Below are 19,286 nucleotides of genomic sequence, written 5' to 3'. Positions count from 1 at the left end.
TCCCATCATAAAGTTATATAGTCCCTAATTTTCAATAAGCATTCATTCCTTCCCATATTTTATGATATATAAAGTCTAACAGTCTGCAAAAATAGCCATAAACAACTACCAAACACAGTTTCTAATGACTTTACATGGTTAATGCATGCTATCCTTATCACAGAATAAGTACAATTCACAATATCATAATTTCACAGAGGTAAAAAGGATAATTTCACAGAGGAAGAAAGGGGGCCCTGCCTAAAACAAGGTCAAAGTAACAAAGCTATCAAGAGGTGAGAAGAAATTCATGAACCCAACCAGGCCTGATTTCAGTCTATGCTCTTAGCCACCACCACAATCGGCTTGTATCCTTGACAACTTCAGCCAGAAACTGTTCAAAAGCACCTTTCCTGAAACATTATCAAAAGGTATCAGACACTATAAATCATACACAAAAGCAATGCTGTGCCTTTAAGAAGTATAGCAATCTATCGACATATAAGTAACCACAGTGACCTTTATGTCCACGGGGTCATGCAAATGGATATGAACATTTAAAATAAACTGACAGCCTGTCCAATAGGGCTATGTTGATAAAAAATACTCTATAATTCCACGTTACCCAATACAACAAGAAGCCACTGGTATGTATGACTATAAGCACACGAATTGTGGCTAGTTTGACTAAGGAATTAAATTTTTTATTTTACTTAACTTCAATTAAATTAAGTCTAAATAGCCATTATGTTGCTAGCTGCTAATACACTGGGAAACATCTCTCTATGGATGACATCAGACACCCCAGGAATCACAGTCTTGGAAGCTGTAGCCCTCAGTGCCCTTCTCTGATAAATGGAACCTCATGACAGACAAAAAGGGTACTAATACTAATACAGCACTGGGAAAGGAAGCCTGATGAAAAGGAGGAAGGTCAGGAAGGAGAACTGTTTCTTGATCACCGACTCAAATCAGGCTTAAACAGATGGAATAATGTATGGAGGATAAATGCTCCAATTTCACTCTTGTATCTTAGTCCTCCCAGAATTAAACACTCTTTTACATCTTTTTCTTTTGGAGATGATATTTTGTCTGTCTGGACTGCCTCTTCTAATCCTATATAACAACATCCTAGCCATTGTCAAGGGTAACAGACACACATGCACAATTCATCAAGATTTCCTTAAGTATACAAATTAGACTTAAGTTCTCATCCTTTGAGCACCTACTGCATTTGATTGTTATCCTCCTGAGAGAACTCAACCATGCAAGATTATATACTAGAATGTCTGTTTTTTCCCTTTGCAGTCACAATGGTCAGTTCAGCCAGATCCTGGATTTAGCAATCTCAATTACACTGTTACAAAGAACTCTTGATGCCCAGTAAGAACTTTCTTACCTTGTTTCCTGTCTATCCCACAATGGCTCTTCAGTTTGCATTCAACCACCTCAGTAAGTCTTTCTCTTCTCTTTTTCTCAAGTTCAAATTCTGATGCATTTCCCTCCTCAATCAAATCCTTTTATGCATAATTTTTTTGAGGCAGTCTCACCATAGAGCCCAGGCAGGTCTTGAACTAATGATCTTTCTGTTCATCTTTCTGAGGGCTAGGAATACTAGTAGGTGCCACCATGCCAGGCTCCCTTTACATACAATCTGGATCCTGTCTTCCTATTTCATCTAGAAGTTACTCAACAATCTCTTCTCATGTCACATCCTTTCTTCTTATAATCCCTTTCCTGTCAGGTCTCTAATTTAAGTTCTTACAATTTAGACTTTCCTTCCCTAACAAACTTTCCCAACAGCCTATGCTCTCAAAATACGAGCCTTTGTCCTTTCTTTCACACTTTAAGTGAACACAATACAAAGCAGAACCTGGACAAACTCTTCCAACTTACCTTGTCAGAGCAATTGACTTTAGCACCATTTTGTAGTAGAATATGCACTATATCCGCATGGCCCCTCCCTGCTGCCCAAATGATTGGGTAAACACTGTACTGCTGGGATGAACAGGTAGACCAGAAGGAGGGAAGAGAACAGAATTTTTGAGATGGAAATTTGCAACACAAATTTACTAAGTAAAGTGAGTATCTAAAAAAAGTAACACAAAGTAAATATCAAAGGGAGTAACACCGAGTAATGTTTTTTTAATCAAGATATAGACTATTCACCAATTTAAAAAACAAATTACATAATTGACAATTAAGATGCACTAAATCTTAGATAAACATACTATCAATGCATCTCTTTTTACAAAATGAACAACCTATCAATTGTGATTATCAAGTCAACAGGTAAGATTAATGAGAGAAATACTAGTCAGACCCTGTCTCAAATATATTTATACATATATAATGAGGCTGGAGAGATGGTTCAATGGTTAAGAGCACTGGCTGCTCTTGCAGAGGACCCAAGTTCAATTCCCAGCACCCACATGGTGGCTAACAACCATATGCACAGTTCCAAGGGATCCAATGCCCTCGTCTGATCACCAGGGGCACTGTATGACATAGGTACACTTATATACATGCAAGCAATACACGCATACACATTTAAAAAATGGTTAAAAAGGCTTGCCTTTTTGAAAAATGAGAAACAGCTTATATAATTGTCATTGTATCCTAAAAAAATCACATTCCACATTATATTTATTTTGATCTAAAAATTCTATATCCACTATGAGGTATAAATAGTCTAAAGCATTCCCTAAGGAAAACGTATTTATATTACAAACTAATTTTTTGTTAATGCTTACCAGACCAGTGACACTTGGATTGGCACCATGAGAAAGAAGCAACTCTACTACATCAGTCCGGCCTTTATAGCATGCCCACATGAGAGCTGTCCATCCTCCCTAAAGGGAAAAAGGGGGTGAATAAAATTGTATCATCATCAAGCATAAAAATGCCATCAACCAAGCTCTCCCTGTGTATATCCATTATGCCATTATTTTATGAAGGTAATATATGTAGTCTTAAATTCCTAAGATCCTCAGAGAAATATATGCAATAGAAGATGAAATGAATAAAATTTAAGTCTGCAATTGATTACTGCAAAATTTGTAAAATATTCTATCACAAAATTGAAATAGGGAATGTTCATGCTTCTCAGAGTCATTTTGACTATTCATAACCATAGTAGCTGGGAAGCAGAGAGAGAAGGGACTAGGATCCTATATCCCCTTCAAGGGCATACCCTAAGTGTCCTAACTTCCACAAGTCCTCACTTCTCAGTAGTGCCACAGCTGAGGATCAAGACTTTAACACATGAGCTTTTGGGGGCATTTTACATCCAAACTACAACAGAATCTCCCTATACTTTGAGAATACAAGATTATAGATATAAACTTTTGTGTAAGGCACAGTATACTATTAAGAGCAAGATAGTAAAATGCTGCACTTTCTTTGAAACTTTAAAACTGTATTTCATAAAGCCCAATTTAGCTAAGTGAAGTATGTTTTAAGTGTCAAGGTATATCATTTCCTTCTTTTCTTCCTTCCTGCCTGCCTTTCTGTCTCTTCCTTCCTGCCTTCCTTCTATTAAAATTCACCTCTTAAAAGGTTAAACATTCTAGCCGGGCCGTATTGTGGCACATGCCTATAGTCCCAGCACTTGGGAGGCAGAGGCAGGCAGATTTCTGTGAGTTCAAGGCCAGCCTGGTCTACAAAGTTAGTTCTGGGCAAACTAGGGCTACAGAGAGACCCTGTCTCAAAAAGACAAAGAAAAAAAAAAGATTCTACAGAATAAAACAGATATGATCCCTTTCCTTACTTTTATGCTTGAACCAGATGTCACGATCATATAAGAGTTAGTTAAGAACACTGGCTACTGTCACAAAAGACCCAGGTTTGGTTCTCAGCACCCACATGGTAGCTAACACACATTCTTAACTACAGTTCCAGGGGATCTGATTCCCTGTTCTGGCTTCTGCAAGCATCAGGCACACACATGGTGTACTTACATAAGTGTAGGGAAAACAGTCCTACACAAAAAGTAAAAAATTTTTCAAAAAAGAGCTAAGTAACTGGTTGTGGTGGTGCACATCTTTAATCCCAGCACTCAGGAGGCAGAGGCAAGCTAAGGACAACTAAGGAACACATCTTGTTAAACTTGCAATGTGCATGGACAGCAGACCTGAACACCTTTTATAAATAAATTTACAAATATTCAAAAAGAGGGTCACCATAACATAAGGGTTTAAAACATTCTTGAAAGTCATTTTAATGTTCATATTCAAGTCCTTAAAGCATTAAAATATCATGTCATACATAAAAATTCAAGATTAAGCCTGATGGGGAAACTAATGCCTATAACCCCAATACTCAGGAGGTTGAAGCAGGAAGACATTACCATAGGTTCGAGGACAGCCTGGACTAATTAGTGAGTTCCAGAACAGGCTGAGGTACAGAGGGATACAAAGAAACAAATTCATCTGTAGCTATTATTAGTAAGCTTTCAGTTAATTAGTATCACACTGTAGAAAGTGCACATACCATGTCCCGATGCTCCAAATTAACCTCACATTTAAGTAGCTCCTCCACGATGTGAACATGCCCTTCTTTAGACGCAGATATAAGTGCTGTCCAGTTATCCTTGAATGCAAATTCAAAATGACGTTTTGAAATAAAAAACAATATTTCAAAGTGAGGAAAAAAACTGAATCTACATGTCAAATGATCATCCCAAACTGACATGATGTGAGCCACTCTAAATGTCTGAAAACAATCTGGAAGCTCTAAGAATTTATTCGTCTACTTTTTGTATCATGAGTAACAATGAAGAAGCTAACTTTACAACTATTTATTCTCCCTGGACCTCTACTCACACACTGTTTTTTAAAGGAGAAAAGCTGACCACCAAAACCTCAAGGGTGATTCTGTAGCTAGCAATTAATACTGAAATGACAAAGAGTCTATTTTCAGATGCAAGAGCATGTACATAAGCTATTAAAGTAGAGTTGTTACATGTGAGAAGTTTAGAAATTATGTGTCAAAGGATACATAATTTATCTTTTAAAATAAAGGATAGAAGTGCCCTAACTTTTATTTACGGGAGTAATTTTATTCAAATGGTCATTCAAGTCAAAAGAATGTAGCTGTGTGGTCCCAAAAGCAATTCTAAGAATACAGGGAAATTCAGAGGAAATTGGAATAGTGAATTGTCGCTCAGAAGCAGCATCAGAAGAGGCCACATCTTTCTGGCCATTATCAAGAGTAATGCTACCTATGACAAGTTATAATTACAGAGAGTTACTTAACAACCTGGCTCATACAGAGGAATATTCTAGAGAGACACTTATTGCATGAATATGGGCTCTCTGTTCAGCCAGTGCCATGTATGCATAAGAAGCTGAAATAGTCTGTTATAAGCAAAAAAATTCTCTCCTGAATTACTAAAAACCAAAATAAAATAAGCAAGCAAACTAACGAAAACGGATGTAGCACATTAGGCAACAGTGACATATATCTAAAAGGACAATTTTTAAACAATCATGTTTGAATCACTTCTTAAGAACAAAGACACAAATGATGAGAAGGAAGACTAAAAAGTAAGTTATTTTATGCATACCAGATCTTCCAGATTGCAGTTGGCTCCATTCTTAATAAGCTCTTTCACTATTTCCAGGTTGCCTTGTTCAGCAGCTATCATCAGTGGAGTCTGGCCACACTAGAGAACACACAGGACAGGGAACTTACCAAGACAATGTGCTATCACTATATTAGCACTGCTAACACAAAGGTGTGCTTAATGTGTTTACTACAATTCTTTAATATACAAACAGCTTTGAAACTTTAGGTTTGATTTAATAATGATTTAAAAGTCACAGGCTGGATATATAGCCCAGTGGTAGGCACTTGCCTAGCATGCGCAAAGCCCTGTGTTCAATCACCAGCACAAAAAATACCAAAGACATATGAAATGTTACTTTTCCCCCCATAGCATTGGTAATCTGTTTTAGGCACTGTGAATTCATTCAGAATCAGTAAACATGTATAGCACTAGGATATGGAAAATAACTGCCACAGCATATACAAAGTCTCACCATACCTGTGGTAACCAAATTCTCCAATGATACAGACAATAAGATATAGAATGAGGCTTTAATCATACATATGTTTTATCTAAGATAAGACTAGAAGATAACAAAAACAAAACAGGTGCAACATATAGCAATATACATTTGTGGTTTGTCTTCCTTTATAGCCATAATGCATAAAACTACCACCCAGACTAGATCAATCAGTGTTTTCTCTCCTTCCAAAAACAAATGCAGAGCTGACCCCCTTGCCCTGGAAACAGCAGAAAAGGCCCGGGCAGCTGATTCTAAGGTAGGGCAATTCTAGCAGCAAGCCTCTTCTACTGCAAGCACAGCACAAACATTTTAATTTTCTGTATGTGCCAAGACATGAAATAGGCTAGGAAGCAACAGGTGAAGCAAACTATCAGTAAACCTCTAGTACTAGAGATACAAACATAAACAAAGGAATAAGAGGAAAATTCATGCCAAAAACTAAGTTCAATTATACAAATACTTATGTACCTACTTACTGTGTATTGATACGGAGAGAAATATCCATGATTTTACTTTTATGTATTTGTGTATGTATGCATGTCCTTGTGTGTATGTGCACACATGTGCAGGTGAATGTGCACATGGAAGTCAGAGGACAGCCTTAAATGACATTCTCAAAAACACCATCCACCTCATTGAAGACAGGGTCTCTCTTTGGCTTGGAACCCACCAATTTTGGCTAGACTGGCTGGCCAGCAAGTTCTAGAAATCCTTCTTTCTCTGCTTCTCTAATACTGGGATTACAAGTGTGTGTCACCATGCTCTGCATTTTTTAAATTACATTTTAAAATTATTTATTTATTTATTTAATCACTTATTTTGTGTGTGTGTGTGTGTGTGTGTGTGTGTGTGTGTGTCTGAGTATATGTATGTGCACACCATATGTGTGGGTGACCAGAGCCAGAAGAGGGTGTCAGATCTCCTGGAGCTGGAATTACAGGCAGTTGTGAGCTGCTTGATGTGGGTCCTAGGAATCAAACCTGGGTCCTCTGTAAGAGCAACAAGTGCTCTTTAATGCTGAGCCATCTCTCCATCCTCCTGTGTATGTATATATTTGTGTATACACATGCCACAGCATAAGGACAACTGGGGGTCCTTGGGATTGAACTCAAGTTGTAAGGCTTGATGGCCTTTACCTGCTAAGCCATCTTGCCAACACTTTTGCATGGGTTTTAGTGATCAAACTCGGTCCTCATGTTTGTAAGGCAAGTACTTTACTGAGTTATCTCCCCCAGACCCTGTGATTTTTTTTTTTTTTTAAAGCCAAATTGTCATTATCCCTTTGCTTCAAACTCATCAGTATTTTCCTCCCAATCTTTGAGAAAAGAACTCAAATCTTTACATTTAAGCCCTGGAGACAGAGACAAGGGCAGGTTCACCTCTCAACTCACCTGCATCATTCCCACACGACCTCAAGCATGTTCCCTTATCCTTACAGATTTCTTTTAACTCTTCTTTACCATATCAATCCTCATTTGTAATTATATATATATATATAATTTGTTGTTCTTTTTGAGACAGGGTCTCTCTGTAGCCCCAGTTGTCCTGGAACTCACTATGTAGACCAGGCTAGCCTTGAACTCACAGAGATTTGCCTGCCTCTGCCTCTTGGGCTGGGATAAAAGGCATGTGCCACCATGCCTGACATAATTATATTTTTAATCTGAATTTTTATCAGTTGTTAATGTGTGCTCTGTAAATTTTCTAAACTCCATAAGGGTAAACATGTCTATTTTGTTCACACATTTAGTGTTATACATGGAATGTAAGGATCAGTGACTACTACCCAGGTACTCAAATATTTGTTGAACAAATGAATATGCAAGCAAAGTCTCAAGGAATTTTAAATAGCTATTAGAAACACCATACAAACAAGCATGGGCTGGAGAGATGGCTCAGCAGTTAAGAGCACTGACTGCTACTGCAGAGGACATGGGTTCAATTCCCAGTCATGTGCAACTACAGTTCCAGAAGATTCAATGCCTTCTTCTGATCTCCATGGGCATTGCACAACACAGGTACACTTACACACATGCAGGCAATACACTCACATATAAAATAAAAATAATACAAGAAATATTTTTTAAAGAAACAACAGCCAGGCATAGTGGCACACACCTTTAATCCCAGTACTCAGGAGGCAGAGGCTCGAAGATCTCTGTGAGATCAAGGCCAGCCAGGGCTACATAGTGAATTCCAGGCCAGCTGGGGCTACAGGGAGACCCTGTCTCAAAAAACCAAAAAACCAAAAGAAATTAATAAATGAAATATTTTTTAAAAAAGAAACAACAGCCAGGCATGGTGGCACACACTTTTAATCCCAGTACTCAGGAGGCAGAGGCACACAGATTTCTGTGAGATCAAGGCCGGCCTGGTCTACATAGTAAGTTCCAGGCCATTTGGGGCTACAAGGATACCCTGCCTCAAAAAACCAAAAAACCAAAAGAAACAACATACAAACAATTATAATAACTTGTAAAATATAACAAATGGTATTAAAAGTATAATGCGAATAAAGAGTTAAACATAAATATCGGTTTAAACAAGGTAAAAAAAGTGAATTACATAAACACAAATTCTTTTTATTTTTTTAATATTTATTATTTTTATTTTTATGTGTACAAGTGTACTGCCTGCATGTATGTGAACGCACCTGTGTCATGCAATGCCGCGGACTTCGGATTCCCTGGAACTGGAGCTAAGAACAGCCTGTAGCCGCCTTGTGGGTGCTGGGAATCGAACCCGGGTCCTCTGCAAGAGCAGTCAGTGGTCTTAACCACTGAGCCATCTGTCCAACCCCATGACATTCTTTTTTAAATATTTATTATTTTTATTTTTTGTGTATGAGTGTATTGCCTATATGTATGTAAGTGCACCCATGTTGTGCAATGTCTGAGGCACTGGAGATCAAAAGAGGGCATCAGATCCCCTGGAACTGGAGTTATAGACTGTTGTTAACTACCATGTGGGTGCTGGGAACCAAACTGTATCTTATTTACAAGAGTTCTTGACTACTCATAATCAAAGAGGATATAACAATGTTCACTAACCAAAATATATTTTGTTCAACATAAAAACATTAAAAATATGGGCTTTATCATCTGACAAACTCTAAAGACTCAAAGAAAGGTAGCTTAACATAAAAAGACTGTAGTTCAAAATCAACTAGAGAAGCTTTCAAATTTGGGTCCTACCAGATGATACCTTGAATAAAAAACTAAGACATTTACCTAAAAATCAAGAAAAATACGGTATCATTCTTTACACAGCTGCTTACCAAATTAAATGGATTTAGATATATAAAACACATAATATACATAAAAATAGAAAAACCTAGATATATTATTGCAACACAAAATTTTCATATCAAGGTCAGGGAGATGGCTCAGTGGGTAAAGTGCCTGTAACACAAGCATGAGAACCTGAGCTTGGATCCTCAACTCATACTTAAAAGCCAGGAATGATGCAGTGCATATGACAGCACTCTGGAGATAGAAACAGGCAAATTCACATACAAAAATGGGCATACATATGCATATACACACGTACACACGTGTAAAAATCCACCTCACTCATCTTACCTATTGGCAAAAAATTATGCTTTATTGAAAATAAAGTTCTAAGAAACAGGACTTTTTTTCTTTTCCTCTTGTTTTTTTGACACAGGGTCTCCCTGTAGCCCCAGTTAGCCTCAAACTCATTATGTAGACTAGGCTGGCCTCAATCTCACAGAGATCCACCTGCCTCTGCCTTCCAAGTGCTGGGATTAAGGTGTATAGCACAAGACCTGATTTCAGGGATTTAAAAAAAGATTTATGCGGGGTGTGGTGGTGCACGCCTTTACTCCCAGCACTCGGGAGGGAGAGGCAGGCGGATCTCTGAGTTCAAGGCCAGCCTGGTCTACATAGTGAGTTCCAAGACAGCTGGGGCCATAGGGAGACCCTGTCTCCAAAAGATCAAAAAAAAAAAAAAAAAAGATTTATAAGATAAACACATACTTTTCTAGTTAAAAAGGTTATTAGTCATGCCAAATAATCTTCACTTTGACTACTCATGATGAAATAAGGACAACTTTTTTACTCATACAATTTAACAGAAAAACTACTGTAAATTAATGCTTACTGCTTAATGTTTATTAAGCAATAGCACATAACTTATTTAGCACTCTCTAAAGTCTATGGCATCTAAATCCCAAGGTGAATCAAATGAACAACCCAGGAAGATTTAAGGCTTCACTGAAAATGTATTTAGTTCCTAATTTTGTCTGGTGAATTTATTTTTAGGAAGACAGGGTCTTAAATCCTCTATAACACTTCCTAGAAGCACTTTGGTTTTTAGGATCAAACTTCTTGAATGCTTATTTCTTTATCAGAGAAAAAAGGCCAATCATAAACCTAAATTCAATATTCAATTATATATGTAAGCTAAAAAGTACCTCTAAAACACAGAATCTGAAATACTTTTAACAAGAAGTAGCATCATAAACACAGTCCACTTTGGTATAAGAAAACCCCCTATCTCTCACCTACCTTCATCCTTAGCACAGCACTGTGCAGAGTAAGCAGTCAGCAAATGCTTGTGAGATTTTTAGATTCAGCCTTACCTCATTTCTTTCATCTACATCTTTGCATTTTTCAAGAAGAGCTTTCAAAGCAGGAATATTTTCTTCTTCCACATAATTTATTACACTCTGTGATATCAGAACTGACATCTTCACAGGACTCTACAGATAACTTTATTTCACCTGTTAAAAATAAATCAGACAAAATGTATATATTTCTGGTTAGAAATAAACTAAAAATTGATTAGACATATTTCAGTTTTAACCTTAAGTGTGTACAAAGGCACTTCCAGTGGTAGACATAAAAACAAGCTCCCATACCTCCACTGTCAAAATGCTGACAAGATGACCTTTCCCAGACTCTGGACTCATCTCAAACTCAATTCACCCCAAATCCAAACAAGATCTATCCCCATGCCTTGATCATCATCAGCCCAAATACAAAGAAGTGTTCCTCTGCTCCTATCACTGTCTCCATCATGATCATACACACACGGTAGCTCCAGCTCCATCCTTTCAGAGCCCAGAACCTTGGGATTACCCATAATTTAGCCCTTCTTCTATGTTGAATTTACAAGCAAGAGCTTCTAGCTCTATCTACAAAATGTATTCCATATCGTGACAGTTGCTTTTAATGGCAAACTGCCACAAATTAGACTTGCCTGAGTAGGAGACCTCAATTGAAGAGTTGTCCCGATTGCTTTAATTGATATGGGAAGATCGATATATGGGCAGTACCTTCTAGTAGCAGCCCAGATAAAAAGGGGCATGGCAGAAGAAGATTATCTGCCTTTGCCTTTTTTGGCCTTCCCTCTCACCTCTGAGTTGATTTACCTTGTTGTTGCTGCTGCTGCTGCTGCTCCCAAAGCTGACTTCAGAGCCAGTATTTCTAGGCTTCTATCATTTACTGAGGAACAGTGACTCTCCAGGAACCCTCAGGGTTTTCGGTATCAAATTGGGATTGCTGAGACACCCAGCCCTATGGACCGCCTCCCCACTGGGGTCCCAGCCTCTCCAGTGTGAGACAGCCACAGTGGGACTCTTTCAACTGCCTAGGCACTCAGCCTCAAGGAATGCATAACTGCCAAGTTCCCAGCCTCTCAGGTGTGATTTAGCTGTTGTTATCATTTTGAAGTAAAGCTGATTAGTAAATTCATTATATATATATATATATATATATATATATATACATATACATAGTCAGTTCTATTCCTCCTCAGAACCCTGACTAATACACACATCTATTGCTCACTGCTTCTATCACTGACTGGTCCAGTGGAAGCCATCGTGACTTCTCAGCTGATCTCATAGCTTCCTAACTGGTCTCCCTGCTTCTACTCTGCCTTCCCTACCCTGTCTACAATGCATTCACAGTTATCTTCTTAAAAAAACTAGCAGAGACTGCAGGAGTATAGTGTGGAAGGAAATGGGGTGCTGGTCAAGAGTACAAAGTTTTAGGTAAATAAGGATAATAGGTTCTGGTAACCTATATCTATGATCTATTAGTAACATTGCATTTTTTCAAAATCTCTAAGTAAGATTTTAAATGTTCTCACCACAAAGAAATAATAGGGATGAGAAGTGATAAACACGTTATTTACCCTGATTCGATCATTCCATAATGTATACATGCATGGAAACATGAGACTATAACCAATAAATATATATAGTTAGTATTTATCAAAAATACAAAGAAACACTTGGGCATGCATCAGAATCACTGGGAGAGTTTAGAACATAGATCCCTGGTCTTCCTCTCAGATTCTGACTCACTGGGTCTGGATGGGATCCCTGAATCTGCATCTTTGACTAGCATGCAGATGACTGTCACTGTTACTGAAGTATACACTGGGAGCCATACTGAGTCTAACTGCATCCTCTTTTGTTCAAAGTTCCCCAATGGCTTTCTGAAGAACAGAAAAATCAAGTTTTGTTTTGTTTTGTTTTTTTAATCTCAGCAGAGGTCTGTAAGTGATGTGGCTTCTCACTACTGTAACACTTTGGACTACTTCTACAAATCTCCCTCTGTTCTTTTACTGTACGATCATGTACCATCCCACTCAGGTATCAATGCTCTGCTTCTGTCCACTAAATTTCTCTTCAACAGACATGCACATAGCTTGTCCCTCACTTCCTGCAGATCATACTATTAGAAAATGTAGCCTGACATGGGACATAATAACCTTACATCGGTCAACACAGCATTGCACTCCTGCCAACTTGGTCTGCTTTATTGTTCACCACCACTTTCTACCATTAGGAAACTATATTGTTTGCTTACAGTCCATAATTAGAAGGTAAGTTCTAAAAAAGTAGAAATTTGGAAGGCATCTAGAGGAAGTGGGAGAGGGAAATTAGAGGTGGGTATGATCCAGATACATTGCATACATGCATGAAATTGTCAAAGAATAAATAGAAGAACTTTAATTTTTTTTTTAATCTTATGTGTACGAGTGTTTTGCCTGCATGTATGTAAGAAACACCCATGAAAGCAATGCCTGAAGAGGCCAGAAGGGGGTTTCAGATCCCCTATAATTGAAATGAAGGATAGTTGTTAACCAACATGTAGGTGCTAGGAACCAAACCTGGGCCCTCTGCAAGAGCAGTCACTGCACTTAACTGCCGAGCCATCTCTCCAACTCCCATAAAAAAATCTTTAAAAAAAATTTTTAATCCCAGCACTTGGAAGGCCAAGGCAGGGATCTCTGTGAGTTTGAAGCTAGCCTGGTCTATATAGTGAGTTCCAGGTCACCCACGTTTACACAGTGAGACCCTGTCTAGAAGAAAAAAACAGCGAAAATATTTTGAGGCAGGATCTCACTGTATAACCCTGACTAGCCTCAAACTCAGAGATCCACCTGCCTGTCTTCCAAGCACTACGATTAAAGGTATAAATTACCATGCCCACCTTTAAAAATATTTTAGGCAGAAATTATAACCTATTCAATGAGATATCCAAATGCAAACAATAAATGTCAATCCTTACTTTGTACAATATACAGATTCTAACTCAAAACTAACCTAAATTTAATACCTAAAGCACAAAACTTCTACAAGAAAACATACTATCTTTATAACCTTGGATTTAGAAAGACTCCTTTGATACTAAAAGTATGGTCTATTTAAAAAAAAAGGAGAAATCTGAGAGATTGTAGTTTATCAAAATAAAAACTTCACCTCTGCTAAAAGAATATAGTTGCTTCTTCCAATCTATTTTGGAGCAGATTCTTTGTTTATTTTGTTTGTTTGGTTGGTTTTTGGTTGGCTAGTTGGTTTATTTAGTTTTTGTTTCTATTTTTGAGACAGGGTCTTACTATATATTTCAGGCTGAACTCAAACTGCAGATCCTCCTGCTTCTGCCACCCAATGACAGGACTAAATATGTGCCATTACGTCTAGTTGGTGACTCGGGTCACACAGGTTCCAAATAGAAAGGAATTACATTTCTGGGTTGACTATGCCAGTGCCTCCCTCCCTCACACAGGATTTAGAAGATGGCATTCAGAACTTTTGAGCTGATAAGACTTAAATGAGAGTTTGCTATGAATTGATGTTGTAATGACTTGAGACTTTTGGGGTCCTTAGGATAGGGTGAATGTTTTCCATGTGGGAAGAAAATCTATCTTTGGGGCCAGTGGGCAGAAGGTATTGCACTGTATGATTCCATGCAAATATGACCCTCTGGAACCAGAAAACTACAGGGACAGAACAGGACAGAAACACATCAGGTATTGCCAGGGCCTAAGATAAAAGATGAGATGACTATAAAAGAGTGCAAGAGAATTGGAGAGTTGATGGATATTCTCCACTTTGATTATACTCGTAGTTAACCTATGTCAAAATTCAAAACCATACCCTAAAAGGGGTGAATTTTATAACATGTAAATTAAATATACATAAATATGCCTTACTTTTTAAAGGAATTTGATCCAATAGCTTCACCCTTAGGAACCAATTCTAAAACCAGAAAAAAACATGGACAATGATTTTTAAGTATCACATAACTTTATTCACAAGAACAAAAAACTTACGAGTAGGGGCTAGAGAGATGGCTCAGTGGTTAAGAGCGCTTACTACTCTTGCAGGTGGTTCGTAACTGCCTGTAATTCCAGTTTCCAGGGGATCTGTTACCCTCTGGCCTCCAAAGGCACCTGCATGCACATGGTGAATATAAACTCAGACACATAAACATAAATAACTTAATAAATCTTAAAAAAAAACTACATTGCCAGGCATGGTGGTATACAGCTCTAATCCCAAAACTCAGGAGGCAGAGGCAGGCAAATCTCTGTGAGTTCAAGGCCAGCCTGGTCAACATATCGAGTTCCAGACCAGGTTAGAGTAAGTACATAGTGAGAACTGGTTAAAAAAAACAAAAAACCTAGGCATATTAAATTGTGACAATTTTACATAGTGCAATGACAGACAGTTATCAAATGTTTCCAAAACCTGTACTGAGAGAAACATGCTCATGCTATATGAAGGGCCGTCTCTGTTCTGGTACTAATTTTCCTAGGCCTGGGTAGCAATCTTTGGTGCGTCCTCAGAGAAACCAGAGTGATCCTTCTAAATTTAGTCTTCTCATGGTCATTCTGTGCTCAACATTCCCCCACCTCAGCTGTCTTTTCGCTCAAAATGAAATACCAAGTCCTTGGTCACGGCCTACAAGGCTCTGCTTGACCTACTCCACCCCATGTCCACTTCCCTGAGCTCATCTCCTATCATCCTCTACTTCACTCTGCTGGCCATCTACAATTTCTGCACAAATGTCACCTGATCAGAGCATCCCCTGAAACTAAATATAAAAAAGCCATCACCTCCCACTACTATCATTCCCTATTCCATACACAGTCCTACTTTATTCTAGATAGCACTTAGCATGATTCAACATACCATTTACTTATTTCATCTACTCTCCCTATTCCAAACAAGAGATTGATCAGTAAGAATGAGAACTCTGCTCACTACTCAATCTCTCTTTCACAGTTGGAGAAGTACCTGGCAGACAGCAAAACCCAGTATTTGTAGAATCATGTGCTTACCCAAGCTCATCTACCTGGAATGCCATTATTTATACTCCCAGTAAGCCAAAATACATCCTGCATACAAGTGAGACCTACCACTAGAAAGTCCACAGTGGTTTATATCTGTATCTCTTAAAGCTTAAAGACAGTCTCTCCTTTGTTATGCCTCCAGAATCTATTACAGGCCTAGAACAAGCAGAATCTCAAGAGAGGTGTCAAATTGAGTAACTGCATAGATATATGGAGGATGACTCTTCTGAAGGACTTTGTCTGGAGACAGCACCCACCTCCATCAATCATAATCAAGGTTATGTAAATAATCCATGCATCCGATATTCAAAAAGGTAAGTGGGCCAGTCCTGAATTAAAATTTAAAACCAGCGACTAGAGGACTGGAGAGATGGCTCAGAAGTTAAGTGCAATTACTGCTCTTCCAGAGGACCCAAGTTCAGTTCCCAGAACCCATGTCAGACAGCTCACAACCACCTGTAATTCTAGCTCCCTCTTCTGAACCTCTGAGGGTGCCTGTACTCATATGTATATACCCACACACAGACATACATGCATATACAAAATGAAAAATAACAAATCTGTTAAAAAGTGTGTAAGTCATTACGGGCCATGTGTAAAACAACAGTTTAGAAGCAGTCAGTTAGTTACAAGAGAGAGAACTCAACAGATGAACACAGAAAGCCTCTTCCTAAATAAGAGAATCAATATGGCCCCTAAGAAAGATACAGAACATAGAGCTATCCAGAATCCTGACCTCTAATTCAGCCCTATAGGTCTCTCCTTTTCCTTGAGGTTCTCTATTCATGCCTTCTAAACAGCCCTAAAACAGGAGTTCATACAGTGAAGAAACTGACATTCTTGAGCAAAGGCTAGAATAGGGGATGGCATGCTCCTTGAGGAGTGTAGAAAATTTAATCTCCTGGCAGTGTATGCACAACCCAGACTAGAAAAACAAAGAATCAGAACTCTAGATACAAGTCAGGGACCAGGCAGTAAGAATGGGAAAAAAACAAAGGAAAACATTAACTTCAACCACATAAACCCCCCAAATTTGAGCAAAATACCCAGAGGAGATATTCTAGATGGAAAAAATAAACCATGTGACTGACTGGAAAAGGGAAAAAACAAAAAAAATAGGCCAAAGATGACTAGATGCCACATGCATGTGACTGGAAGTTAGAGTTGCCATGGATATGCTAGGAGGAAGAAAGGCAGCAGGGACTTTTTTTTTACATGTTCCTGGCCCTCCCCACCGGCCCTCCCCATTACCCAGCCTGGGTATTGACTGGGGCTGTGGGGATGCTCTGAACAGGCTGAATGTGTAAGTCCTCTCAAAATGCTGGATTAGAGAAATGAAAAATGTGGAAATCATGAGATTCCAATGAGAAGCTTGCAAATCATCCAGAGTGTTTAAAAGGATATTCAGAGGCAAGCGGATCTCTGTGAGCTCAAGGCCAGCCTGGTCTACATAGTGAGTTCCAGGGCAGCTGGGGCTACAGGGAGACCCTGTCTCGAAAAGACCAAAAAAAAAGGATATTCAAACCTGTGTGCATCAAAATTATTTGCAAAGCTTCTCAAATAGGGCATACTGTCTCCTCCAAAGAATCCCATTTTGGTAGATCTGTGGTGGGGCCCAGACACTGAGATTTTATTAAGCACCCCAAAATGATACTGATATAATCGTCCATCCTAGCTAAAGCTAGAGAACAAAGAACACACCTTGCCACAGCATTTTTCAGCCTTGGCTCTGCACACCCAACTGCCCTTTTAAGAAAAAGCAGGTACCTTTTTCCTTTAATGCAGATGTCTGCTTTTCGATGTTGTCAATATGTGAGCAGGGACTAACATGAGAATCACCCCCAAGAAGTCCTTCCTGAGCCACACCCCAGGTCAAATAAATGAGAATCTCTGAAAGCCAAAAAAAGCTGCATGTTTAACAAGCACCTCTAGGGAGCAGAAAATAATCGTCTTTGACTTAAACCTTTCTACATATCAAGAAAAATACCTTAAAAACATATATAGCTTCTAACACTGCTGGCTGACAACAAAAACATAGGCGCGTTCTCAGCAAGGGTCCGTCAGGATTTTACAAGGCGGTTAAAGGTCTGCACAGGACAATGGAGCAATGGAGTCCAACAGCAAAGCCAGGGAGAAAACAATAACTCCTCCCCCACGCAAGGCCAGGAAAAGAAACGCGGAGCGTCGGCCTCCGCCGCACCTGCTCCACGGATTGTCGAGTGGTGGGTGTGCCAGCCAAGAGAACAACTGTCCCGGAGGAACCCTCTCCGGCCGCGGCTTCGCCTGACGCGGACTACGCAACAGAGACGTCAGGGCGAAGGCCTCCAGAGCCCCTCAGCAGGCGACTCCGGGAACGCTGGGCCGAGTGCCCAGAGGTCCGCGCTCCGACCGCGCCCACCTCCCCTCCAGGCCCTTTCTCCCGCGCTGGCGCCGCCACCGCGTCCAGCCCGCGGCCTCGGCCCCGACTCTCCGCACCGGCCCTCGCATCCCCCGCCCTCGCAGCGCCCGCCCCTCAGCTTCCCGGCCCTTCCACACAGGCTAGCGCGCCGGGTCCCGATCCCCGACACCCCGACACCCCGACGCGGGCGTCCGTCCTCTCCTCACCTATCACCGCTCCTCACAGGCCCGCCCACGACTCTCCCCCAGGCTCAGGTCCTCTCCTCAGCCTCCTCGGCCCCTCCTCAGTCCGCCGCCCCGCAGAACCCCGCCGTCGCACTGACCGTGTCAAGGCCAAGGACCGCGCCCTTGGCTCGGCAGAACTGGCCCACTTCAGACCCTGTCAGAGGGCAGGACGCACCGACAGCGCCGCTTTCGGAGCGTCACCCTCACCACCACACCCGGCTGCCATTTTCCTTTGGCCCAGGAACCGACAGATCACGTGGACGCGCGCTGGGCGGGGCTTCGTGGCCACGCCTCTCAGGAGGCGTGACGTGAGAGTGGCAAGTGCTGAAGGGGCTTGGTTAGGGTGAATGGGCTTGCCTTGCGGCCCTCTGCGCCTTCTTTAAATAAATGGAGTTTGTTTGTTTGTTTGTTTGTTTGTTTTTGTTTGTTTGTTTGTTTGTGTTGGATTCAGGGTTTTTGTTTTATTTTGTTTTGTTTTTTGAGATAGCGTCATGTAGCCCACGCAGGCCTCAAACTCACTATGTAGCCAAGGATGACCTTGAGCTCCTGATGCTCCTGTCTCCATCTTCCTAATTGCTGGGATTATAGACTTGTTCCACTACACCCAGCTAAATGAGTGAATTTTTCAAAAATGCCCCAGGCAATACTTTTCCCTGTCACTCCTCTTATTAAAGTGAATTTATAACGCCTATCTAGCATTATAAACAGTCATATTCAGAGAAATAAACCACAATTACATTGGGAAACACTGCCCATTCGTTGCAAATGAAGGCAGCTCCATTCCTTCTGGTTCCTGTGACTTACACTCTTGGTCATCCTCAGTGTGCACTGCCTTCCCTGACCTCCCTAGCCTTCCTTCTGTCCTCCTCATCCTCCAGTCCTCCAATGTCCCACCATCTCCCCCAGGACTCCTTCTCCCCACCTTGCCAGGTCACTGAATGTCATGGACAGCTTTCTGCCAATCTCTGCTGCATACCATTAGCAATGCCCTCCTGGCAA

General features: G+C 40.2%; 1 protein-coding gene across 10 annotated transcripts in view; it reads right to left on the bottom strand.

The window, feature by feature from the left end:
• Positions 1 to 18,546, bottom strand: part of Kidins220 (kinase D interacting substrate 220) — a 109,957-nt gene extending 91,411 nt beyond the window's left edge. For 5 of the 10 annotated variants that reach the window (XM_029554586.1, XM_029554584.1, XM_029554579.1 and 2 more), the window contains exons 1-5: positions 10,654 to 10,793; positions 5,546 to 5,644; positions 4,471 to 4,569; positions 2,733 to 2,831; positions 1,876 to 1,974 (exon numbers count right to left, since the gene is read on the bottom strand). In XM_029554586.1, coding sequence (XP_029410446.1) covers positions 1,876 to 1,974; positions 2,733 to 2,831; positions 4,471 to 4,569; positions 5,546 to 5,644; positions 10,654 to 10,761 — 504 coding nt within the window. In that variant the 5' untranslated portion in view covers positions 10,762 to 10,793. Of the gene's footprint in view, positions 1 to 1,875; positions 1,978 to 2,732; positions 2,832 to 4,470; positions 4,570 to 5,545; positions 5,645 to 10,653; positions 10,795 to 18,385 lie in introns of those variants that run through there. The other 5 variants (XM_029554585.1, XM_029554578.1, XM_029554580.1 and 2 more) reach the window with 2 other exon arrangements.
• Positions 18,547 to 19,286: the final 740 nt, after the last annotated feature.

The sequence above is a fragment of the Nannospalax galili genome, unplaced genomic scaffold, assembly GCF_000622305.1.
Source record: "Nannospalax galili isolate Female #2095 unplaced genomic scaffold, S.galili_v1.0 scaffold100, whole genome shotgun sequence".
Classification (NCBI taxonomy): Eukaryota; Metazoa; Chordata; class Mammalia; order Rodentia; family Spalacidae; genus Nannospalax; species Nannospalax galili.
Note: the sequence above shows the minus strand (reverse complement) of the source record. Positions and strands in the feature narration are given on the sequence as shown.